General features: G+C 37.9%; 1 protein-coding gene across 6 annotated transcripts in view; it reads left to right on the top strand.

Annotated features, from left to right (window-relative positions):
- The window catches only part of lpp (LIM domain containing preferred translocation partner in lipoma), a 219,919-nt gene that overhangs the window by 68,383 nt on the left and 124,075 nt on the right, over positions 1-27,461 (top strand). For all 6 annotated transcript variants that reach the window (XM_053498230.1, XM_053498224.1, XM_053498227.1 and 3 more), the window contains one exon: positions 13,209-13,405. In XM_053498230.1, the coding sequence (XP_053354205.1) occupies positions 13,213-13,405 (193 nt within the window). In that variant the 5' untranslated portion in view covers positions 13,209-13,212. The remainder of the gene's footprint in view (positions 1-13,208; positions 13,406-27,461) is intronic.

The raw sequence follows: 27,461 nt of genomic DNA, 5'->3' as shown, positions 1-27,461 counted from the left end.
GATAAGCAATTGACTGTTTTTAGCCTGTTTTGCATCTTATCAGAAGTGTGTGTGTGTGTGTGTGTGTGTTTCCAACTTCAGGGATCTAGCCACAGAGCCTTGCTTTGCCAGATGCCGTCATAAAGCAGTTTAAACCTGTTAACCTGACGCCCGAAAGAATCAATTCAGTAGGCAAATATCCACGGTGAGGATTTTAGGAGATACAAATCTGTTGAAAATGAATATTGAGAGGAGCTGCTGTGTTGCCGTTGGTGTCAGTTACGATAACTAAACCCTCCCAATAAGTCCAGCCTCGTTATTCTAAGGGAACTCGATTCAGTTCGGAGTAAAAGGTTTAGCCCGCATTACCCCATAGGCAAACAGCACGCAGATTAAGAAAAGTGGAATGAATAAGGCGGAAAACTGCTTCAATAACATCTCCTGGTGTTGAACTTTTGTTTTGTAACAACTCTACTAACTTTCAAAAGCTTAATTACATAGGGTCTTGTTTGATAAAGGCAGACAAAAAGGCTGAAATATTAATGATGTTACACTCGTAACACACATACACATTTATGCTTTGCACAAGCTAGATGTTAAAAATGTGGTCTCCCTCGATTCCTGATTAAAGTCAACACTTGGCATTCAAGTACAAAACAAGGAGGAATCTCTGCTACGAGAAAACTAGTCAGAAGTGCCAGAACATGCGGCCCCTTAAATGAACACTAGTAGCTGGCACCAGAATTGAGACTGTCCCCATAGAGCTCAATGTTAAAGTGTCCAGTTTTGCAACAGGAAAAAAAAAAACTCTTTTGCAGCTTAGTTAAAAAACAAAACAAAGCGAATTGGTGATTTTTTATGAAACTTATCATTTGAACATAGCAAGATTATATTAAGTGATAACATCAGGCATGTGGCTCAAGTGACAGCTGTATTGCAAGTGTCAAACCACTAGCTGTCTGCTATACATCACTTTACTGTAAGTGAAATTGTTGGAGTTTAATTTTCCCCCAAAAGAATGTAGGAGGGTATGGATGACGCCGTTCAATCAAAAATCAAAAAAAGGGTTTGCCAGTTCCAATACAGTCTATGATTAAAAGAGAACCTCATATGGGACAGTGGTGGCTCAAATGGTTAAGACTGTGGGTTACTGGGTTACTGATTGGACGGTTGTGGGTTCAAGGCCTAGCACCGCCAGAAAGGCCCTTAACCATATTTGCTTCAGAGGCGCTGTATCCTGGCTCTGACCCAGCTTCCTAAACTGATTTGTGTTGTAATGAAAATTGAATATTTATTATTATTATTATTATTATTATTATTATTATTATTATATTACATGTTCGAGTTTAGATCTGAAGCAACTGTGGCTTCAACCCCTCCAGTATTAATCCTTAAGCAATTGGAATAGCTCCCAAGCTCTTTTATTAATATCAACAAGTGGTGAAATAAAATATTTACCCCCCCTCCCCTTGTGTGTTGTGCTATAAACGTTGTTTAGCCCCTGGCAAAAATTCAGGAATCATTACAGTTACAGGATGCTCACTCAGCTGCTTTTTTGTTTCCACTTATTGCAAATAAATGAATCAAACATATGAGACAAAATAATTCAGTCCAATTCAATTCTTTTTTTAAATAGGTAGACATTCTGACTTAATGAAGTCATATATCAAACTAAATTTTAATTAGTGGTATTTTTTTTTCCAAATCAAGTAGAGGGAGGATATTACAAAATCGCATTTTTAAAACAAAAGAGTAGAAGTCTAGAAATGCACGTCTGCAGTTAAAAGAGAGACCTTAACATGCTGTAGGATTTGGCTAATTGAAAGGAAACATGACCCCAACAAGAAACAATAGAAACAGCTTTCAAGAAAATTCAACACTGAATGTGGTTACTGTAGCTGAGTCTAACTGTTAGTGTAAGTATGAACAAAATGGGAAAAGAAAAAGGACAACACTTGGATAGACCGCAGGAGATGTCGAAGTGCCAGGATGGAAAACAAAGCAGTGTGCTTTAAAAATGAAAAATTACACAAGAAAACAAATGAGCGGAAATAGGAGCTAATGTCTGTGACAGAACTGTAAGATATTAGCTAAATGAAATAGGACTAAATCACTAACACCTAAACAGAAGGAAATAAAATTACAGTGGGTTCAAAAGGAGCAATCGGAGAGTATGGATGATTGGGCGAGAGTCATTTTCGGTGAAGAATCGTGAATCTGCATTGGACCAGATGATAATGCTGGAACTTTTTATCCGGTGTTGTACTAACTGAACTATACTGTATAAAGATAACTGCCGGAAGAGACCAATCTATTTTACCCCACGTTTATCATCTGGGTTGCACCAAGACCAGGGGAGGAGGCAATCATTACCTCAACAGACAATATACATTTTAAATGATTTGTTCTTGTTTCAATTATTAAAAAAATTGGTTTTGTGAAGATGAAATCATTCTTCAAGACGATAATACGTCGTGTCATAAAAAACATTATTGTGTATCAAAGCATGTAAGCAAAGCAACTCTTTTACATGGACACAAAACAATCCAGATCCCACTCTAGTTGAACTGGTGAAAATAATAATTATATATATATATATATATATATATATATATATATATATATACACATTTTTTAATAATTCTTATGTCCATGACAAGGATCTAACCGCTTTTAAGAACGTAGGAACCGGCTTCTTCATTAGTAAAGTCTGTGTCTCAAAGTATACAGGCTAACGGGGAGCAACAAAGTACTAATTATGATTAGCCGGGCAGCATGTTAGTATAGTGGTTAGCACTGTGCCACTGCACCTCCAGGGTCGAGGGTTCGATTCCCACCTCAGGTCTGTGTGCATGGGGTTTGCATGTTCTTTCTGCGCTTGGTGGGTTTCCCTTCCGGGTACTCCAATTTCCTCCCACAGTCCGAAGATATGCATACTAATTGGTGTTTTTAAATTGCTCGTAGCGTGTGAATGAGTGTGTGTTTGTGGTGTGTCCACACTCCACAACAAATCCATCTGTTTATCTAGCACATAAGTTCCTAAATTTGTCGCTTTAGGAAATAAGAATGTATGTGCAAATAAACACAGATACAAATAGACATTATTATGCTAATGCTAATTGAAGCAAAAGTATGCCATTAATGAATTTCTAACATGTTACTAAAGTTATCTACATTATATCATAATTTGATTAACTTGGGGAAAAAAAACAGATATTTCTCGAAATCCTGCAAAAGAATAAGCTCTGATATTATTCACATTGAACTTGTTTCTTTTGTACCTACACCACCTTGTGTTCGGATGTTCATTTGTGTTGATGTCAGGGCTCTGTGAAGGCCACTCATTATCTTTTACACCAACCTTGGCAAACCATGCCGAGCAGGTTTAGTTAGATCTCTTTGTTGCAGTAAAAGAGGAATCATAATGCATACAGCATGAAGAGACATTCTTGTGCGTCTAACTTTGTGGAAAAAGTTTGAGAAAGACCCACAAATTGATGTGATGGTCGAGTGTCCACATACTTTTGGCCATATTGTGTTGCAATTATGTTTCGCTTCATCCTGGTCTTTTATTTATTTATTTTTTTAAACGACAATGCTTATAAACTTGCTTCTATAATGGAATGACATGCAGTAACTGCATAAGGATGTTAGAAATATGGGCCACTCTATAATAACAAACCGTATGACAAGACATGAACTTCAATTCCTGGTTAAAAAACAAAACAATGAAGCCAGTGATTCTGTTGTGGACCATTTAGCCACACTTGTGTACTCTTAAATAGCTGGTGGATTGGACATTCAGCAAGTAGTCTATGGCATAATTTTTTGGGAAAAAAAAGTGCCTCTGTAATAACTAGCTCAATCAAGTACTCCAGTGATTGTGTACCGTTCTCGGTAAATATGTGTTAATTATTAAATTACAACAAGCCCGCAGAGAAAATTGCGCTTACCTGCAGACTTTCAACGTAACTCGGAAAGACTTTTTAAATAAAGTAAACGTGTTGTGCTGCCACTTTATAATAGTCACCTTGATTAAGGGTTCTAATAATTATGTCATGCTCTCTTTAAATAACTCCAAGGCCAACAGACATAAGGCTCCAGCGATAACACTGTCGCCTTGCAGCTCTATGGTCCGGGTACAATTCCCACCTCGGGGGATGCGTGCATGGAGTTTGCATCAACCCCTGCTTGGTGGGCTTTCTTCAGGTACTTCATATGTTTGTGTCCTTTACACCCAGGATATACCCAGTCTTATGCTGTAAATCGCCTGGGATAGGCTCCAGGCCCCCCGAGACCCTGCATACAGAATTAGGCGGTATAGACGAGTGAAACATAGCGTTATTATCGCCAGCCTCCTTACTGACCTGAATATCGTCACTCTCAAACAAACAAAGCATTGAATTGGTAATGTTTGTAAATACTATATGAAGCCACATAATCACACATTATACTGTCTTAAAGAGGAGGTAAAAAATTTCTGGAGTGCTATTCTGTCAGACCTGCGTGTTTGAGTGTAAGGTTTAAACAGCACCGCAGTGCTTTTGGGCTTCACATGCCTTCAGCCGAGCAGGAACCCGAACGTGTTCTCTGCTGAATAAAAGATTCACTTCGTAATTTTCAAAGACAAGGGTAAGTGCAAGTTAATTCGACCAATTATGCCTAATAAAATGTTAGAGACGTAATTGATAATTAAGTAAATTGCTGTAATTACATGGTGCCTCAGCTCAGTTGGCCTCTGTGGCTGTTCGCCTTCTCACACAGGCGCAAGAGGAGGAAACCTTTCCCGAGAAGGAGCAGCAGCAGGGGAAATCATGTTTCCGTGTAGATTTGAATTCGACACGAATTGAATTGTGGGTCTGTGAACGTTCCAGCCGGAGCTTTTTCAGTCTGCTGCAATGGTCCCAGTTGATTTTTTTTCTGTTAGAGATATCAATACATCTGTGCCTGTTTCTTACTTAGAATATTTTAACGAATTGACTAAAGACTCAGAAATACATGGATTTAAGTGTTTTACTTAGAGAAGGTCATGAACTTTGGAAGAACTTTTTAAAGAGTGTTTAAGTGCTCTTAGTGGTTTAACTCCTAAGTGAAAACACAGATCAATGAAGCGATTAATGAACGGAAGTGTATAATTTAAGTATGTTTATTTTATACCATTCTAATACTTTATTATTTTAATGGTAACATTTTATACAGGGACAAACGGATCACAAAAAAAAAAAATTGTACATGTCATCCACTGTACCCATGTAATTATGGCATGCTGCTATGGTATAAGAGTAAAATAATTAACTTCAGGCACATCATACCACCTCAACATTAATAATTGATTGTCGTTAGTCTTTCGGCTGCTCCCATCGATGGAGTTGCCAGAACATAACATCTGATCTGCACACAACTTGGGACAGGTTTCATGCCGGATCACAACCCTCTTATTTTATCCAGGCTTGGGATCGGCACTGCATGTAGTGGCTGGGGTTTTTCCGTTGGGTGGGAATCGAACCCAGGCCTTTCGCATGGCAGGCAAGAAACCACTGAGCCACCAATGCCGTACACCACCTTGTCATTGATTGCACCTAGTTATCTTTTATTCTTTACATACATGGCAAAGATTCTTGGTTTATATCGCTCATTATGTGATTAGCAGCGTGGCATCAAAACATAAGCAGACTTCCATAGACTTCTTAAATAAACAGTCCATCATCCTCAAAGCTTAGTCCCTCCTCTTTTTGATGAACTCCAGACCCCTAAGTATACACTTGACTTGTGAAAGAGGTACATCAGCGCTGAGTGTTTGCGCCTGTAATTTTGGACGATTGTCCTCAGTGCTACAGGGAACACAAGGCTTTCTGTGCGGCAGGTCATTCAGACAGACCTGTTGCTTAGGAGCAGAAGAAATGTGGTGAAAAGAAACTTGCTGAGAGGGCATGTTGTGCTTTTTTCCCCTGCTTCACAGTAATTTGTGAGCAACAGGTATCTCATACTGTGCTATACTGAACAGAACAAAACAGGCGCCTCGGCTATTAATGCAGGTGAGCGGTACTTGGGTTTCAAATGAAATAAATTGTTCTCGCATATTGTATACTCAAGAAGCATTTTGTGCAGACCATTACCGCCATTTCATCTAATGGCTGCATACTGCCACCATTACCATGTGGTTCAAACTGGGGAAACAAAAAAAAAGAAAGAAAAGAAAACAACCTGGTTGTCTTGGATGAGTAAGCAGTGTTCTTGTTTTTTTTTTTTTCGTATTCTGTCACTTTCAGCTTGACAGGACTCAGGTTGAATTTGTCGTGCTTGAGATTAAATATGACCTGATGTTGTTATTATTTATGCCGGACCGGGTCTCTGATCGCGTCCTTCATCTCATCCCTGTTTTCTCCTGAGAATCAAGTCTGGTTTTTTGAGTTCACGTACGTTGCTGTGTACATGGCAGTTTGATATTTTCCGGCTTATCCCAGAGTTGTTTACTTGTCACTTGAGCTCTTGCTTGGCCCAGTGCTCAGTGTCTGCTATCACACATGCGCTGCTATGTCATGAGGTGACAGCGGAGTACAAGCTGACAAATTGTCACAGGGAGTTAAGATAGCTTCCGTGGCCACCGGAGTGCCACTCCAGTAAGTCAATAATCTGGGCAGAAACAGAAAGAAATGAGTCTTCAACCTTGTTTCCTGGTTTGTTACTTTCTCTCTTTTGGTTTGAACATGACCTCAGATTCTACAAGGATAGATAGGCGAGTGCACTAGTGTTCACAAATAATAATACAGATCAATATTGTGATGTCATACAGTATTGTTATTGCACCCATGTTCCTTCTATGGCAGGCAAAACATGATGGAATTTTATAGATTCAAATAATTTTACATTATTATACGTACATATCCTTCTGATAATATTTGGAAGACCTAAACAAGCTTTTTAGAAAAACAAAGGACCTGATATGGCAGTGTGCTTCTATTTCAGTTTGTTGGAACAAGTTGTGAGATTGAAAAAAAGCTGAGGAAACCTTGGCAAACATTAAAAAAATTCCTTACGAACAGTAACTCGAGCTCAGGATCTGACTGGAGACCCTGAAGCTGTGAGACGGCAATGCTCCCCACTGCACCAACATGCCACCTGTTATTTATATCTTTAAGTCTACGTTTGTGCTGAGATCTAGTTGCACCTAAATTCATGTTATACAACGGTTAACTTCTGACCAAGCAATTTGATTGGATAGGAGCCATTCCGTGAGTGCTGATATAGAGCATAACAGCACTGGGGAGTTTTCCAGTAGATAGCACTCCACGTCACAGGTGTTCTTAAGTGTTCACAAGTGTTGGTATAGGGAACAAGGGATTCTGTATAGCACAATAGAACTAAAAACCTTTCTTTTTATACTATTCAGGATTCGACCCCAGAACAGTCAGTTGGCTAAGACGGAATAAGTGGAGACATAAAGAGAAACCTCTATGGTTTATTCTTCTCACCTTTCGACTGTATAGTATTCGCAATAATTTAAAACCAACTTAACCTTAAATGTAATTTGTTAAATAAACAAACAAATCATAATCTGTTGATAACAAAAATGGTGTTTGTAGAACTGTTATATAAAAGCAATATCACATTCAAGGTCATGCTGTTGTGCTGAATATCAGCATGGCTACGATATCTTCAGCATCACAGTCAGCTCTCCCTTCCGTGTGCTACCCTCACAGCTATATTTAAGCCTTTCCTATGTATTGTATGCTGTAGCATTACAGTTTCCTTTTCTTGGAACCAAAAAGGCCCAAACTTGTTTGGTAATGTCACCAGGCACAAGGCAAGCTTCATGATCATATGGTTTGCCATCCGAGGTTTTAATCTCACTAATGGTCTATTAAATTAATGGTTAAATTCTGAAGCCCTGCAACAAAATCTAGTGCGATTAAATCTGGAATGCATGGTCCAAAAAGCAGACATGGATGTACTAGTCAGGTGTCCACATACTTTTACATATATAGTTTGCACTCTCACTTACTCATCGTCTATACCAGTTAATCCTGTATACAAGGTTGCAGGGGGCCTGGGGGCCTATCCCAAGAGGCTTAGGGCACGAGGCAGGGTACATCCTGGACTGGGTGCCAATCCACCGAAGGGCACATACATCTACACACACTCACTTACATACACACACCATGGGCAATTTGGGAAGACCAATTGGCCTAATCTGCAGGTCTTTCAACTGTGGGAGGAAACTGGAGTACCCGGAGAAAACCCTCCAAGCACAGGGAGAACATGCAAACTTCATGCACACAGAGACGGGAATCGAGCCTGGCTGGGAAACGAATCCAAACCCTGGAGGTGCAAGGCGACTGTGCTAACCACTACACCACCGTGTCGCCCTTATAGTTTACAATGAAGCATTTAATTAAATGAATTTTTAGTAGAATCAACTTAAGCATACAAACCAAACCAAGCCTAGACACACAGTTATTTCATTATGAAATCTGTTTCAGTTACTCAACTGGATTTAGTGTCCTAAGAGTGCTGTTACCACATAAAAAAACAACAGTGTATCCTGTCCAAATAAGGGCGATGTGGGTCTGATAGTCAGTTAGCAGAGTAAAGTGGGCAGAATTTGGTTGGGTTTAGACATATAAAAATGGAAACATAATGCACAGCATTTCAACTTTGGGCTGGAGCTGTAAACCTGTGGTCTCTTCAGGATGTTGCTGTTTTATGGCAGTGTTTTGGCTGCCAGATTGTTGTAATTTCAGAGTGACATGTGGGCCAGATGAAGTGGTTAGTGTAGGCCATCCTTGGGTAATTACTCATTTGGTGTTACGAAATTGTTTGCATGAATCCTGAAAAGGAAAGGAGATGATGACAGTTTACATTGCGGATCATTGCAGACAGTATAAGCAATTTTAGGTCATGTTGTCACGATTTAGTATTCAATGACGGATTAACCATTTATATCTACATCTTACTGGCTTGCTTTATTTGTAAAGGTGCACAGCATAAAGTGTAGTAGTTGTGTATTTGTGCATATATTATACCGACCTCATCCCGTTCGGTATCGCTCGGTTTCTAAGAATAAATATATCTAACCTTGAGCTAAGTGAATCAAACACCCACTGCTTCCTAAACTGACGTCCTTATTGTGTTCTGAAAGCCATCCTGAAGGTGAACACGTCATCCCTTTGAATCAACACTAGTTTAGTGCATCCTTCCGACATCTCCTCGACAATAAAACTCTTGCCAAAGTACAATAAAGCATCAGAATCGCTAAATGAGCAGGACACGAGCGATTGTAATAGCAGGTGTCCTTTCACAGGAATCAAGAAGTTTGTGTGTTGTGTCTGAGCACTCTGTATTGTATATATTTTATTTATGGAAAATTACTTTCTTTAGCAACCACTGGTTCATGTAAGACACAATGGCGGTTATGTAAACCACAGCACCTGTGTATTAAAGACTTACAAAGCGTCTATCATTGTGCGATTGTGTGTGAAGTGTTTACAAAGCTAATGTGGAAATAACACTGGTTGAAATGAAAGTATATCATTTTTTTTGAGAAACGCTTGAGAATGAAAACTATTTCAGAAACCTTTCAGTGCAAATTAGATAATTTTCATTGTTTGTCTTATTCTATGCCCCATCATCATTCCTTAGCCTAAAACAAACTAACTAACCGACTAACTAACATAAATATGCCTATGGCTATAAGCATAAATTAGGTTGATCGGCTAATACTGCTTGACCATAAACAAGTCAACAACAAAAAAATCTTTTTCACAATTTTTGGCCTAGACCAGCTTCGACCATCCATACCTTTTCTTGTTCTCAGCAAATCTCTCCAATGTGGTTGACGGTCATAATAATTATTGCAAGGGCTTTTGAATAACAGACCATGTCTGCGTCCGCCTCAAAGTCGGCTTTGCCAAAGGATACGCGAAAGGTGCATGGGGAGCATTCATTAGTTTCTTTTGAAGCCTAAAATGAGACCTGGGACACCCTGGAGCTGAACGGACCTAGCGGGGACGTGCAAACGAAAATTGCAAGTTCGCCATTTGAGACAGGCCTTCAATCCTTTCTTTAAATCATGTATAATTCTTCTCCTTCCTGCTGGCACCCAAGAACATGGTTTTCAGCTTTTCACAGAATTATTTTAGCATTTTCGAGTGGCATTTAAATGATTTACAACACTGCAGCGGTAGCGCAAGTATTAAATTACTTGGGTGGAAAAATTTTCTAAACCAGTTATGTTAATAAAGTTATGCTACACCGGTACAAATGAGAATGTCTTGGTATAGTCTTTCTATGATGAAAACGTAACCCAGCCTGTTTTTTAAATGATTGTATTACCCATTATCATAGATTTCTTATCCATTCATCTATCTAGGAACCTCTGTAGCCCAACTAGGGACCATGGAGGCCAATAGTGACTACCATCGTAATTATTCCCATTTTACGACTGTGGTAAGACCCCCGGTTAACATTCACACACTACGGGCAATTTGGGTCTGTGGGATGAAACCGGAGCACCCGGGGGAAACCTCCCAAGCACAGGAAGACAATGCAAACTTCACACGCACAGACCTGAGGCAGGGATTAAACCCAGACCCTAAAGGTGCAAGGCGACGGTGCTAACCACTTAGTCACCATCACAGATTTCACTACATCCCAGTATATCACATCTGAGGTCTTTATCCTTGGATGATTTTTTGTTCTTTTTTTACAGTTTGAAATGCTCTCTAGGATGTTATTTGAAACTTATTTCTTTACAAGCTGTATACATTTCTTAACTTCATTAACACCAGTAATTACAAATCAAACTAAGGTAGAAACTTTTTTTTTTTTTTTTTTAATTCCCAGCATATGTTTCTTTCCACTTAGTTAATAGACAGAATGGTGCAGGTTTGCCTTTCTTAATAGGAAAGTCAGCAAAACATATGTTAAATAATAATAATTAAAAAAAAAAATCATTCCACAGGAATGCCTTAATTCAGCTTAAAGTGTGTGTGGTGCGATGACCCTCCGTGTGCTTGAATGACATTGAAGCTTGTTTTCGTCTGAACAAGAGGCAGAGGTGGAGACATGCGAGACAGAGAAGCTGCTGCGGTTTCTCAAGATGTAAGAGTTAAGGGAGGAAGGGATGAAGAGAGCTGGAGTAGATATTAAAAGATGATTGTGCGTGGGCTGCCTCGGTTCCGGAGGGAAAACGTAAAGTCTGCATCAATCAGCAAGTGAATAAAACAACACGGCAACCAAAAAACATCTTCCACAAGAAAGAAAGCAACAAGAAAAAAAAACAAAAAAAAAACAAACCAAAATGCTGTGTAGAAATTGTTTGGGTTTCAACACTGTGTGCCATAGTGGAGATGGTGAAATAGCAACCGTTTGCCTTGGCCGCCTCATCGCCTGTTCATTTCAGGTCTTATCATTCGTGTCTGTGACTACTTACACTTTTTACCTCAACTAATCTGTTTTAATATGAAAGAAAAATGATCTTCTATATGATCTTCTATCTTTTATGAACATATTAACTGAAACTTGGATTGTAGTATCACTCATCATTACGCCCAATTATGTTACGGGGCTACTGTATGTTGTTGATTGACATCACCAGTAACTGTTTGGTTGTGGTGGTTTTAATAATTAACTTTTATTTTCCGTAGTTTCTGTGTTTTAGATGGCATAGTGAAAGGCTTCCTATTTGATTTAGACAGTAACAGTGTGAAATAAAAAACACATTTTTTTGGTTAGGCCACACTCACTTTGTGTTTAAATCTCAAATCATGTTTTTTTTCCCTACCATTTTTAGAAATTTGCTCTGCATACAGTATGAGTGGTCACATGAGTCAAGCCCTTCAGTGTAGCCACATCATTACCATAAGTGATGATGGTCAGCTAGGTCATCTGGTAGCGCGTGAGAAGACAGTTCAGTCTGTAATGGTTGGCATTTTGGTGTTTGGGGAAAAAATTCCCCACGGCCATCCTGTAACAGAGCTCTGTGTGGCTGCACACATCACCTTCTGCTAAACACAAACACGTTTTCCGGCCTGCTGTGGAGATCTGATCCCCAGCCACAGCAGGTTTCTGTTTTTGTTTTTTTCTAATTAAACCTCCATCAAGGCTGTGTCATTCTTAACCATCAGACAAAGATCTGATGTCATATGACATGTCTCATCTGCACATTACAGCTTTCCCTTTCTATTTGTGAAACCCAGAAGACCCGCGCGGACAGTGCATTTCCTTTCAAGCCCTCATCACATTCCCCTCTAGCTGTAGAAATGCCTCTGGTGTTTTATGAACCTACAGATTGTGCGCTGCTGACGTTTGCTACTAATTCTGGATGGGTGACATTTCAGGAGATTAAAGCGTGTAAGGTAGCCTTGGTTGTTGGCCAAGTCCCTGGGTCAGGTTCACTTCCACCATGCGAGTATTCAGATTCACAAGCAGCCTGACGCCTCTGGCACCACTGGAAGAATTCGAGGAAAGATTAACACAATTTATTTTGGATTTGCATAAAAACAGAAAGGAGCGAGTGTGACAAAGTCACCAAAAGAACTCATATTCTCCAGCAAGCTCAGTAAAACCTAACAACTGTTTTACTTATAGTATTGTGCAAAAGTCTTGGGCACATGCAAAAATATGGCATAAGCAAAAGATGCTTTGAAAAAAAATCTGTATTAAAGAAACTTCTATAAAGAGCAATAAAGAATAATAAAATAAACAGTTAATATTTGGGGTAAAAACTAATTTCTTAAAATCAGGAGTTTTAGACACAGATTTGTGCAGTTAAGAAAAGAAAACAGTTGTTAGGTTTTACTGAGTTTGCTGGAGAATATGAGTACACCAGGTAACACTGTCACACTCGCTCCTTTCTATTTTTATGCAAATCCCAGGAGCGTACATTAGGTTTTTTGTTTCCATCTGAAAACTGGTCTGTTTTGTACTATATTTCTTTCTTCACAGCCATGCATATATTCTCCTGTAATGTAATTTATTTATTAACTTTTAAGTTATATATGGAAATACTGCATGATTATTTTGTACATAGCAGGCATGATAAACATATATAACGTAATTGGTACAGCATATAATATAGTGCCTAAGACTTTTGCACAGTACTATATAATTTGAAAGTGAGGAATGACAACATTGACATATACATCAAGATCAATAATCAGTAATTATAGTAATGATAAAATTCAGTTTTCTAATTTATTCCGGATTTTTTTTATTTTTCGGCCACGCAGAACCATGTGGAGTGGCCAGAACAACGGGAGTCAGCACAGTCATGTGACTGCCAGAATGGAGACCAGTTTGCCAATGGGAACCCCCAGCATCTCAGTATCGCAGCACCAGTCGCCTAAAAAGTTCGCCCCTGTCGTGGCACCCAAACCCAAGTTTAACCCATACAAGGCTCCAGGGGATCCCATACATGACATTTCAGGTAAGACTACACCCTTATAAATGTTAAGGATTTTAGTATCACCTTTTTTTTGTTTTTGTTTCTTTTATACAATACAGTGCTGAATATTAATATAAAATTAGACAAACATATTGGGTAGATTAATAGCTTAAGAAAATGGCTTACATTATAGCTTTAATAGGATATCCAGGACATATGATTATCTACAAGCATTCCAAATTGTGATGTTTTTTTTTTTTTATTATTCTGGAAGCAAAAAATCCTTAGTTTGTGTCATAGTCAGATCTTTCTAAAAACCTGTAGTCAGTAGAATGTAAAATGGCAAATGAATGCTTGCTAATAACCAGTGTGACTCATATAGTCATATTGTTACTGACACCTCTACACCATCCGTGCAATTATCCAATTAGCCAATCATGTGGAACCAACACAGTGCATAAAATCATTCGCATTCACATTAAGAGCTTTGGTTAATGTTTACATCACTCTTCAGCATGAGGAAGAAACGTGTTACATTGACGCTGACATGTTGTTGGTGCCAGACAGGCTGGTTTGGGTATTTTCAGAAAATGCTGATTTGTAATACAGATAGGTTTGATATTCTGACACATAACAGTCTCTAGAGTGTGCACAGAATAATGTTGGAGAATAAAAAAAAAATCCGAAATGGAAAATGGCATGATGATAAGAGAGGTCAGAGGAGAATAACCAGACCAGATCAAGCTGACAGAAAGGTTATGATAACTAAATAACTACTCTTTATATCTGGTGTAAGCAGGGAAGGATCTCAGAATGCACAGCATCTCAAACTATGCGACTAATGTGCTACAGGATCAGAAAAATTTTATATCAGGAGTCAGCAAGTTATTGGCCAACTTTTTACCCAGAACATGTGCTATACCTTGCATTAATGATGGGCAATTCGGGATTTGCAATGAAATTTCTGTTGAATGGAGGCGTAAAACTGATTTTACATTTACAAAACACTTTAACAGGATGGTGATGAGACTGGTGAATTTGAATGGTGCAAACCTTTTAAAGAAGGCCATACATTCAAAGCCACAGCAGTCAACAATCAGCAAGTAGAACGCCTGATCTTTGAAAATTTATGACCAACTTGTCGCCAACTTGCTGAAGAGACAAATCAGTCTGTAGGAACTGTAGACACAATCATCCACCAACACCACTTGCATGTTAGAGGAGCTTGGCCAGGAGTTATTGCCACATCCCTCACTCCAAGCTATTTCCACATGTTTGGACCATTTAAAGGAGTTCCTGGGAGACTAGGCATTCCGATCATGGCTCTGACTTACTGAAAAATGAAAAATTCTACCTTAATGGTATCCAAGCATTAGTGAAACACTGCAATGAGTGCATTAATGTAACATTAAAGTGTATTAATGTATAGAGCAATAAGGGTTGATTTTACTTTCATAACTGTGTTCTGTTTTTCTGGTCAATCATAAGTCCTAGTTTGACTTAAACATTTGATTCTGGCTTAAATCTATTTATCAAATATTATTAATTTTCAATTTAAAGGTGACTTACTCATAGTAAAAGAAATATAGTGCATTTTTGGATTGCACTTTAGCTTGCCTCATTTTCTCAGCATTTTCACACCAGCGTTTTCGGACTCTTAAGAGATCATCTGTTGTCTGTGTGAACTAATAAGCAGTAGCATTGAGTACTGTTGAACTATTATGAAGGGTATTACATTTTAAGCACATATATTGTTATATATAAAAATCTCAGGTGACTGACATGTTTGTGCCAAACTTACTGTTAGGATTCTAAGATGTAAAGTTTTTTCAATGCTACTGTAGCTGATCCTCATCTATTCAAATGAATATCTATTTACTCATTTTGGACTAATCATTTCTTATCATTCCGAACACTATTAAGATATACAGTGTAAATATTTGGAATGTTTTTTCCACATTGGGATGCAGCTTTCAACAGATAACGAAGAGTTTACACACAACATAGCCTTCATCTGCAGCTCTCCGCCACAAACTGCCTGGGAAATTCTAAACTAGATAAAGCACTTGCATAAATATAGTACTGAATGATTAGCAGCGATAATGCTGGAATAAATGTGAACCGTAGTAATCATGACTGTAAAAATGAATAGAGGCATGCATTAGGAGTCAGTGAGATGAAATAAATATAATTTTGCAATATTAGGAGGCATAGAATAATGTAGCAATGTAGTGAAAAGTAGCAATAGTGCATAAATTAACTAACAAATGGTCAATTTTACTATAACATTATAGCAGATAATTAGTCAAAAACTTAAAAGGTTAATAGGAATGTAAGTTAGAGTTAAGACCGTACAGATGATACCCATGACGCACATAGAAAAAGGTTTTGCAATGCAATTTACCACAATCATGAACATTGAGGTTGCATAAGCAAAATACAGTATTTCAGAACATGGAGTACTTAAAGAAAATAATAATTTGAATAAAAGAACCGGCCATAGTTTATTGCATCAATTTATCTAAACATGCACCACCTCTTCATTCTTCAGCAGAGTCTAAAGAATGTTGCAGTTTATTACACTAAAATGCGTTTTTGTAATGTATTTAAATCTAGGCAACTCGTCAGACGAGAAATGAGAGATCTTCTGTTGCAAATGAGATGATGCTATTGAATATGTTGTGCTTTACGCTTCATAAATTGATGTGCAGGTAACTAATACTGACATTTTGATTAATAGCTATCTAATCATTCGAGGGTTGAATCCCAGATAGTATATAAAAGGGAAGCTAGTGTGTGTAGGCTGTACAAGCCCTTGTTCTACATAGTATGTAGTGATGGTGATCAGGGGTTAGAGAGGGATTAGGGATTCAGACAGTTAATGTTTTAATACGGATGGTTCAAAAGCTATTCAGAACGACTTGGAAGGTAATTACTAAGGTCTTGTGCAGACTACAGGGAATCTGATTTGTTTCACAAATCTGATATTAAAGACTGACTGTCTGCACTGCTTTTTGAACAGTGCTCTGTTCAGACTGGCTGACCAAATCTGACACATTGTTGACCTGTATTTATAGATTATTGCTTGTATTGGTGATGACACTGAATGCTTGCATGGAGCACCATACTTTCTCACATCTTTTCCCATCAGCTGGTTTCTGTACATTCCCTCTTTATGAAACATGTTAAAAATTAGCCACAAGGGCACGGCTTTTACGTACTTATATGAAATAAGGAGCTCAGGTTGCGAGTGGCGTAATGGACAGTCTGAAATATATTCAGACGGAGATATATCTTTAGAAATCCAATCTGATTTCAAGCCACCTCTGGATTTGGGTCAGATTGGATTTTCTAAATCAGATTCAGTGTTTTTTTTTTTTTTTTTTTTTTTTACTGTTCAGACTGCATGAAAGCAATTTGATTCAAACTGATTCCAATCTGGATATCCCAAAAATCTTTTTTGGACTGGCAGTCTGAACGGGCCTAAGTGCTGTTTATGATGATACATCTGGGGTCAGGGGTAGCTCAGTGGTTAAGGCATTGGACTATGGTTTGGAAGGTCCCAGGTTCAAACCTTATGACCACCAAGTTGGGCCCTTGAGCAAGGCTCTTTACCCTTAACTGCTCAGATATATAAGGAGATAACAATGTAAGTCACTCTGGGTAAGAGCATCTGCCAAGTACCTAAATGTAAATTATGAGATGCGTTTTCTGGTTGAAATTGTTTCTGTGATTATTTTTGAATGCGGGTTTTGGCACTGGCATCTGATAAATAATGTCACTTCTGCCTTCCAGAAGAGAGTGGGACCGTGGTTGACAGAGGAGAAGACCTTTCATTGATCTTAATTTTGATTGGTCAGACGAGTATTAGTTTATTTTATTTAAAAAAACAACAAAAATCACAAAATGTCTTATTTATAACCCATAAACTAATTAGTATTTGGTAAGGATTAAAATGTGACTGCTCACACCTTTCGCTCATGATCTGGACCTCTGTCAACAAGGATTTTTTTTAAGCAACCGGACCTTCACAAGCTTGACACTAGGTTTTTTATTATGCTTTTGCTTTTACTGATTATAGAGAATCTTTTGGCACTCTTCTAGTAATGTGTTTTTTTTTTTTTTCCTCTCTTGATCATTTTCTCTGCATGCGGCATGAACATAGACTCCAGCGCAATCTTCAAGCTAATAATTTACCTGCACTCAGCGTAGTTGTAGGCAGAAGCTGAACTTTTCAGACTTACATTTGCTTTAAGACATCAGTTTCAGAAATTATTTTGTATTACGGTTGATCAAGCTTTTGTCTATCTTTAGAGAAATGCTCAAAGCAATTTTGACAGACTGTCCTCTTCCTGAATTCACACCTACGCATGGTTTTTCTGTTGTTGGTGATGGTGGTGGTGGTGTCGCCGATGTTGTGTTGTTTCTAATGAAATAGATGGTTTAGAACAGAATTCTGGCAATTACAAAGAAAGCATAGAGAGGTAAGAATCTTTCAACTTTTGTTTCAAATCCGTACACCTTGGAGCGTCTTAGCGAAAAGCAAACATCACTTCCTGTCAGTCCTGTCCAAAAAGATGAAGCGATTTAGCTAACAGCTTGCACTTTGGTCATTTATTTAAGACTATTATTGGGGATTCGTCTCCGCAATAGCAGCGCTCTTTTCTTTCACTAATTGGCTGATAGCAACTCAGATGTAGCCACGTTTCCATGGTTACAGTGCAGACTTTCTGGACCCTAAAACACTTGCTGATTAGAAACATGACTCAAACTTTATCTTTGTGATGAAAATTGCTTTAATTAAGCCGTTCTATTTTGGTGTATTTTACAGCTTTATAAGACGGATTGAAAGGAATGAAAGGGTTATTCGTCTCCTATTTTGCTTTGCCTTCTTCCATTGTAAAGCACTCGGAGAGTGAAGGAAAAAAGGGCGAAGGGGAAATTTGAGGCAAATCCAGCATGGAAGCAAATAGCCGCTCCGCAGCTGGAGAAATGTACCTTGCTTTATTTCGTCACATACTGTTATACTGTTCTAATAAAATAGAGTCGCTGGCATTTTCCAGTGGAGTCGGTAAAGTGAAGTGTCCAGCTCATACGTCTGGACCAGCAGTGTAGCACATATCCAGCACAGTTGGAAGATTTTTCTGCTCTAAAAACTCCTGATAAAGTCATAAATGCACATGGATCAAATAGGTAGGTGAAAATGAGAGAGGGGGAAAAAAAATCAAATGCCATGGAGTTAATGGAACGGAAATGAAAAAGATTAAATTAATTAGTTTACTTCAGGCTGTACGGTGGCTTAGTGGTTAGTACTGTCACCTTGAACCTCAAGTTTCCAGGTTATTCTTGCTTCAGGTCTACTGTATGTGCATGGAGTTTGCATGTTCTCCCCATGCTTAGTGAGTTTCCTCTGGGTACTTCAGTTTCCTTTCACAGCCTAAAGATATGCAGATTAGGCTAATTTCCCAAAAATAAAGTGGATGCAATGGGTTGGCACCCCATCCGGGGTATACCTCACCTCATACCAAAAGTCTTCTGGGTTAGGCTCCAGGCCCATCTCCTGAAAACACATATTTACCTCAGCCAGCTTGTATTACCACAAGCTAGCTATCTTATCTTTAGCTTTGCTAAAATGTCATGGTAAAGTTAGTTTAATATCATAACTATGTCACACATCATCTCGTGTCACCTTTCATATTTCTTGTGATAGGTTAATGTACAGCTTTTCTACTTTTGCTGGTTAGCTACAGTGATGTATAGCAGGCAGCTAGCGGTTTGATAACTACAATATACTGTAGCTGTAACTCAAATTGTCCATACTCCTAATTTTGCATAATTTTGTGTGTTATTGTAATTTGAACTGATATGTTAAAATTGTTATATTGCAATTGAAATTTTTATAGATAAAAATACAAATTCAGGGAATGCAGCTATGTAGAACAAAACAGTTTTTGTACCAGGCTGTAAACAGTTTTTTTTTTTCTGTTGTAACATGGGGCACTGTGGGGATTGACTCACTTCTGGAGCTAGCCCCCAGTGGACATTAGAGGAACTGCACGTTTTGGCACGTCCATGTTAACTCATTTTTCATATCCAAAGGTTGCCCCTTGGATGTTACATGATGCAAAGTAAAATTACTATTACCAGTCTGACCCCCCCCCCCCCCCCCTTCCAGTAATGATTATGTATTTCAAAAATAATCTATAAACTCCTGAAAGTGCTTATACTTATACTACGTGATATTGCCAGTATTAATCATTTATTTAAGAATAACACATCATGCTTTTTTTTAAATCTATTTATAGTTACATTTGTATCTGATACACTTTAGTTCCTGTTATCACTTGCAGCGATAAGCAGTCACTCCCTTACCAGATTCTATTTTTCTTCCCTCTTGAAGTTAATACAACAGAAAAATGCAGCTTGTCATGGTTATGACAAAACACAAACCACAGGCTTTCAGCCTGAAGGCTTTCTTTTGACGGAAGACTTAAAGTTATAGTTTTTCTCTCTGACCCTGGAGACTCCTTCTAAAAATGTTAAATAATCACCTCTTTATAGAAAAATGTCAGCGTGATCGAAGATCCGTTTATATGGAGGATTTGCAGTACAAGTTCCCGTGTATGGTATTACAGTAGAAATGATGATGTGTACAGTAGATTCGTACTGTCCAAACCGCCTTTAGGTTTTTTGTATTCAGTCAGCTTTTTTGCGTGGTTGATTGCACATTGTCCTATGGCTATAAGTAAAAAAACGTTATAGAAACACACTCTTTTTGGTGTACTTTCGCTCCTCTTTTTCTTTCATTTTCTGCAATATTTTTTAGAATGGGCAATATTAAAGTGCAGAAAGTTAACCAACACTGCGAAGCTGTTAATTTTATTCACAATACCTCAGCATTCATTTGCGCTGTATTTCTCAGAGGTAGAGGGAGACGAGTCTCTGGTGTCACACTAGATACAGCAGCAGAAGAGAGCACAGGTGATGATAAAGTCGCCTTGTGTTTAACCTCAGCTGGATTTTGACACTAATGGATGCAAGCATTCCTGCCATTCCGAGAGTGTTTAACATTCAGTTCTCTGCTGAACTCGAAACGTTGTCTTTTAACATTGTCGAAATCATTATAAAGGGCACGTGGTAACAAAATGATTTGTGAGACCATGTAAGCAGCTGTTTGTCAGTAAGCAGCACTGAGTAGGCATTATTCTATATGGTCAGTCTGTTTATTGATAAGACAGTTGGATTTTTCTCTCTCTCTTTCTCTTTTTTTTTTTTTTTTACATTAGACTCACATTTCAAAGGTGTCCTCTTATTCTGTAGAGTGTGCTTACTGTTGACATGAGCCCTACACCTGAAAACCAGTTTAGTTACATTATTCTGCTTCAAGCTGTTATTTCTTGGTGACTACATAAATGTGACATACAGTACTGTGCAAAAGTCCTGAGCCCCCTGATTTCTTCATATCTTGCTTCCAGTGAGTCAGACAATCTTTTATTTTTCAGAATAGCCTTAAGGAATAGTACTCTAGGCTTTCTAAAGGATATTTGTCTCTCATTTTCAGTCCACTTCCTGTAACTGACCACACAGTGACCTATGAATCATTCCAGCATAAAACCATCTAACTTAAGGCTTAACCCAATGAGAAACAGGTGCAGATGATGACAGATAATCAGGCTGGTGATTAGTATATTAGTGATGCTGAATACTGATTGGAACGGACGAGAGAGGAAATGAGGTTGCTGCTGAGGTTGTCACATAAACAACCCAGGGGTACACCAGGAAAAGTGGTTAAGGCACTGGACTACTGGTCGGAATGTCCCAGGTTTGAATCCCACAACCACCAAGTTGTCCCTGTTGAGCCCTTAAGCAAGGCCCTTTACCCCTTAACTGCTCATCTGTACAGTATAATGACGTAAAAATGTAAGTCATTCTGGAAAAGGGCGTCTGCCAAAATAATGGGTGTCTCAAGACTTTTGTGAAGATCTGTGTGCACTTAATTATTGTTTGTTGTCCACATTCTAAGAATATCATTTATAAGTGTCAATAAATATAGATACTACTTGTACACTATTTCTAAAAGATGAACCACAAGGTCTTTATTATGTCTTATGTCTTTGTGGCCAAGTAATTTATATAGGAATTGCATTTTTTGCCTTAACCAACCAAGCCAGCATTGCTGCTGTACAGTGTTCTAGGCTCCATGTTTCGATCCTGACCTGAAATTTGTGTTTGTGCAGAGTTTCATATTTTTTTCCCATGTCCTTGTGGGTTTCCTCAGATTCTTCGGTTTACAATACAATACATATACAATACAGGTGAGTGGATCGGCTAAAGTGAATTGCTCCCTAGGTGCGAATGAGTGAGAATAAGAATGAGAATTAGAAAGCGGTTACTAAAGATGACTTAGTGTATAATTAAAAACATCATTTTTTATATATATTTTTTTTTTTTGCAGTATGGGAATTGAACCTGCGTCAAAGGTACAGGAAGCAAGCAACCATAAGCAAAGTCTTAAAGTTGCCCCTAGCATTGAATCGGTACACAGCACTATTATGTTTATATTCCTCTGATCCACACTGTTACTGTTACTTAATAAGTTAATCATGCTTCCTTGTGGTTATTGAGGGTTTGTTATTGTGTGGGCGAGCTATTACTTTAGAGCGATTTATTTCTTTTAAATCAAGTAGTTTAGATGTAATTTCAGTTTCGTTACCTTTGCAGTGGCTGATAACATCTACTGCAAAGTCATTTTGCTTGCTGTTTCTGTGATCACAGTTTAGATTTGAGGGAAACGTGCTTCAGTTTTTACTGCGATGGTTCTCACTTTGTTAAGGGTTCCTGGAAGGGTTCCTGTTTACTCAAAATATGGCTCGAGTGTTCCAGTTACATGATGGTCCAGGAAGTGCCTCTACACTCAGCTCTGATGTGCTGAAAGCCTCCTTTGGGCTTTGTGGTTTACACTTCTGCAAATGGAAGGATGCATTTTTATATATATTAAAAAAAACACCCTGAAACAACACTGTTATCAAATAAATTGTTGAATGTTTACCACAGAAGTTGCACATATTACATAATTTCTTTCTCACTTCTCTAGTAGGGTTTCACACAGTTATGACAATTCAGTTTACAAAACCGGACTAACAATAAATAGCTGTTCGTATACGTCCAGTATATTCACGGCATAATACACAAAATGCTTCATAAAATTGTGAGCTTTAAGATTCAACAACTGAAGAGACTAATTAATGAATAAATAAAGTAAGGTTCAAATTCCATTTCTACATCATCTGTTTATTTATTTTGTTGCTGGTGTTTCAGGAACTCATACCGTGTAAGAATAATTTAAATTTTGTTAAGTGCAGCGTATTATTTTAAGGGCTAAGCTTTCACAGGTTCACAAATGTAATCCCAAAGCACTGCGATTACAAGATCGTAGAACATTGAAGGGCATTTACCGAGTTTGTCAGGAGGGGGCGTCATGATGGAATTTGAAATATAAAATTTTTATGCTCAAATTTTTTTTTTTTTTTTTTTTTTTAAAGCAGCAGATTGTTTGTGGTTTATGGCGCGTCATAAGGAACTGTAAAGTCCAAAATTTGCCATGTTTCTTATTTAATATTGATGAGGATAGCTTCTCGTACAGGGGTGGAGCAACTCGGCTACAGTGGCTAAACACCTAACTACTAAATAGCATGCTTAAATACCTTTGAAATTCATGGCTAAATTCAACCCTGTGCACTAAACTACTAAATAGTGTGCTCAAATAAATACTAAACCCATGTACTAAATCCAACACTGTCTACTAAACAACTGAATAGTATTCTTAAATAGATACTATATTTATGGCTAAATCCAACCTTGCACACTAAATTACTTAGTAGTATTATTTAATAAATACTCCACTGAATATATCAACCATCTATAACATTAACACTGAAAACATTAAGCTCGCCATTGTTTGCCACTGAAACAGCTATACCCCTAATGCCATACTGTATGGACCCCAAGGTATGCTTTGGTATCTGGCACACGGAATCAGACGTGTTTGTCCAGCAAGCTGTGATGCACTGAGTGTTCTGATACCTTTCTATCATAGCCAGCATTAACTTTTTCTATAAATTTGTGCTACATTGGATCGTTCCAGAAGAGCTGGTCTATAGTCCCCATGGGTGTAGTTAGCCCTTGGTTTCCCATGATCCTCTTACTAGTTTGCTGGTATGTACTCTAATTAATAACCTATGCTATTCATTCCACTGGCAGTGGTGTTAGTGTGACGCTGGCTGGTGTATAGTGATGCTCATTATGGAAGCACACAGCAGATTCAAAGCTTCTGTAATCAGAGGCTATGGGGCTTATAAAAATAAAAAAATAAATATGAATCATTTTGTAAGCATGTATGTATGTAGTGTACACAGGAGCGTTTCTGGGGTATGGGAGAAACTTTTTAGTGTGAATGTCTGGTGCGTACCAGAAACTTTCTTGCATGCTCTAAATATCTTTTAATTTTTATAGTTTTATTTTTAGACATCTGACCCTGTGCTCCAAACAACTGAACTCTATGCACTAAAAGATTTTTATACTGCATATAATTATGTTTATTATGTATATCCACGTCAGAGTCATGTCTTTTTTTTTTAAAGTCAGAAATATCCCAAACCCTGGTAGACATATCGCTGACGTTCCACCCAGAGGAGGATGAGTTCTCCTTTGGTTCTGCTTAAGGTTTCTTCCTCATGTTTTCTCCGAGAGATTTTCCCTGCCATTGTGAGCTCATACTTGCTTATTTGAAACTCAGTTTCTCCAAAGCTTTTCCTACAGTCGAGAGCTTCATGCAAATAAAACGAAATTGAACTTAATTTAATTTGAAAATAAAAAGAAAAAAGAAAATTGCTGTAGGACACAAAATAAATGTTGAAAATGGCCCACATGGGCAGACCTAAGAATATAAAGGAGCTAAAATGTTTTGCATGGCTCAGGGCTCCAAAATCCCCACACAAGTATCTCGACCTTGTTATGTATTACAAGAAGGATCTTAGTTCTGTTGTTCTCTCCAAGGAGAGCTTACCAAATTATCATTTCAGGTTGACAATGATTCTAAAAACCTGAGTTTTTTAAAATGTATTTATTTTTAATTTTTTTATTGCAGTACATAAAGAAACCTTAAGTTTTTTTATGTATTGTATTTATCTGTCTGATGCTAAAGAAGGAACATGGTATTGTATGGTTGCAAGATGTTGTGATGGAGTCGTCTGCTGTAATGTTAGGTGGTATGTGTACCACAGAGCTACCGACTTCTCAAATCTTTTATTTAGATTGTCCACTTCCTCCAAATGCTATTTTACTTTTTTTGAAGCAATGTAGACGATTAAGATTTCCGTTTTTTTTTTTTTTTTTTTAACAGATGTGAAGGTTGCCAAGAAGAGCATGAGAGTAAACAGAGATGTGTACCGATGACTATTTATGCGGAGAGGTGCATATTTGCCGAGTGCAGGGGTAAATCGTGGCCCGGAGTCGAGTGGAGCTCATTAGGCCTACATTACAGAGGATAAGGGCAGCTAAAAGGCCAGCAAGCTAATTGACTCAGTATTAGTGGAGATAAGTGAATGTGTCAATTATCTGACCAAGGGTGCTTTATATTAAGTAGAGAACATAATAGGAGATAAAGCGAGCATTAATACGAATCAAATCCAAAGGCACTCGGCTGGGTGTAAAGGGGGTTTACACAGTTAATGAGGTTTTCAATAGTCATGTTCACACCGAGCTCATTTTAATGCAGATATAAAGGGCAAGGGAAAAAAATAACAGACTTTTGTCTTTGTATTTGTGTTCCTCTGCTTTTTGGTTTGTTTGAGCGCTCATCAATATTGTAGTACAAGGTCAAATACAAAAGTAGTGCATATGTAGTTTTTTGTTGAAAAACATGTATAAGATTTATACATTTATATCAGATGAATCCAAATGAATAAATAAAAAAATAATAATAATAATAATTTTTTTTAACATAATTGTAAATTTTGTCCATATTGTCTATTGGTGTTTGTGCCACAAGTCAATCTCTTGATCTGTGCCAAATGTCCACCAACATGTGATTCTTACTTAACGAATTGGGATTTTGGTCAGTCAAAACAGGAACTTCTGAATCCAGTTGAACAGGAAAACAAAAGCACAAAAAGGAACAAAATGCATGAAAGGATGTTTTACTCACTTTTGTCTTAATCAAGTCCGGAAAATAGTCGTTGTTGCAGATTAAGTTTTATTTAATAGATACAGATGTGTATGCTTGTATAAAAAAAAGTTGTCTACTTGCATAATAGACACACACCTGTCAGCCATAACATTAAAACATTGATGGGTGAAGTAAATACAGTATGTAATTATCTTGTTACAGCAGCACCTGTCAAGGGGGGTGTAGCTCAACACTGGTCAGAGTGCCCATGCTGACCGCTGACTACTGTAATAAAGTGCCTTACAGTGCCATGTGAGCATCAAAACTGGAACATAAAGCAATGGAAGAAGGTGGCCTGTACCAACTGGTGAACAGACAGCACCAGAATGCACTATATGAAGCACAAGCAAAGTGATACTCTGGACAATATTTTGCTGGGAAGCCTTGGCTCTTGGCAATTATGCGGCTGTACCACCTTCTTAAACAGACTTCTTTGATAGCAGGAACCTCTTGTGCTACCAAAACAGCTGGAGCTTTGGTATCTGGCACCAAGATGTCAGCAGCAGATCCTCGTAACGTGCTATAAGTTATGAGGATCTACTGATGACATCTTGGTGCCAGAATTCCCAGCTACAGCTGTTTTGTAGCACAAAAGGGACCTGCACAGTATTAGGCGAGTGGGTTTGGGAACTGCCACGTTGTGTTCAAACAGGGTTTAACCGCTAGAGCAGCAAAAATGTAAAGGTGGCACCAGTGGAAACGTACCAAAATAAAAAAATTACTAGCTAGAGAAATAGCATTTTTATACGTAAATTTCATCTGATTTCTTTTTATTGGTTTTTACCGTTTAAAGTGGTTTAAACACAAATTTAATGTTATGGCAGTATAATGTTTAACAATTTCCTTAATGTTGTTCTCTTTTACAAAGATTTAAATGTTTTACAATTAATTAATTTGACAAAATGAAATTCAGTTACTGTAATTTGGTTCATCTTGAGGTGATGACTAAAAAATACAAAGAACACTCCAACATAAATAATACACATGGCAATAGCTCAGGGGATTAAAGCTCCAAACTACTGATAAGAAGGTTGGTGGTTCAAACCCCCAGCTTTACCAAGCTAACACCTTTGGGCCCTTAAGCCGGGCCTTTAACTCTGTTTGCTCCAGAATTAACAGCTACACATTTATATGTAATGAACTGTCCTGACGGATGTGTATTGAAATAATTTCCGTTGTAATGTTTCCCTTTTACATGCAAAACTAATTCGGAAACGTTTTAAATTAATATCCTGTAAGTTGGTGCGATATGGTTTGACCATGCCAAGAAACTGAGAAGCATCAAAAAATGATTAAAAAAAAAAAAGTATTGGAAAATGAATAGGCTGAGGCAGACGCAGGGCTGCCCGTGTATTTGTGAAGCTCATTCATTCGTTCATTCACAGTAAAAGTGAAGAAAGTGCTCTCAGACATAATCCGACCGGTTGTTTTGGTTCACACCTGATTGTAAATGCTGTATTGTCCCTTAAACAAGCAAACTGAGAGAGATACACCCCAGGGCTCAGTTTAAATTGATTTAACAATGCAACTGTAAAAACATCCTAAGGAGAATGTTGTAAAAATCATACAGTAAAAGCCAGGTGAATGGGTGTTTTTGGGCCTTGTTATACAGTATATGTATTTGAAAGTGTAATATGTATGTATATGTATATATATATATATATATATATGTATATATATATATAAACACACAGAGTGGCATGACTGAGACTGAAATTATAGTCTCAGTTAGAACATATGCAGATTGTGCATTGCACTAGAATCAAGACAAACAGCACTGTTTGCACTGTTTACTTTCAAATACTGTATACAGTATATGTATAGACCCCGTGTTTTAAGAAGAGAATCCAGGAGAAAAGGGAATCATGTGAA

This window comes from Clarias gariepinus, chromosome 6 (assembly GCF_024256425.1).
Source record: "Clarias gariepinus isolate MV-2021 ecotype Netherlands chromosome 6, CGAR_prim_01v2, whole genome shotgun sequence".
Classification (NCBI taxonomy): Eukaryota; Metazoa; Chordata; class Actinopteri; order Siluriformes; family Clariidae; genus Clarias; species Clarias gariepinus.
The sequence above is the reverse complement of the archived record's forward strand: the minus strand, read 5'-3'. Positions and strand labels throughout refer to the sequence as shown.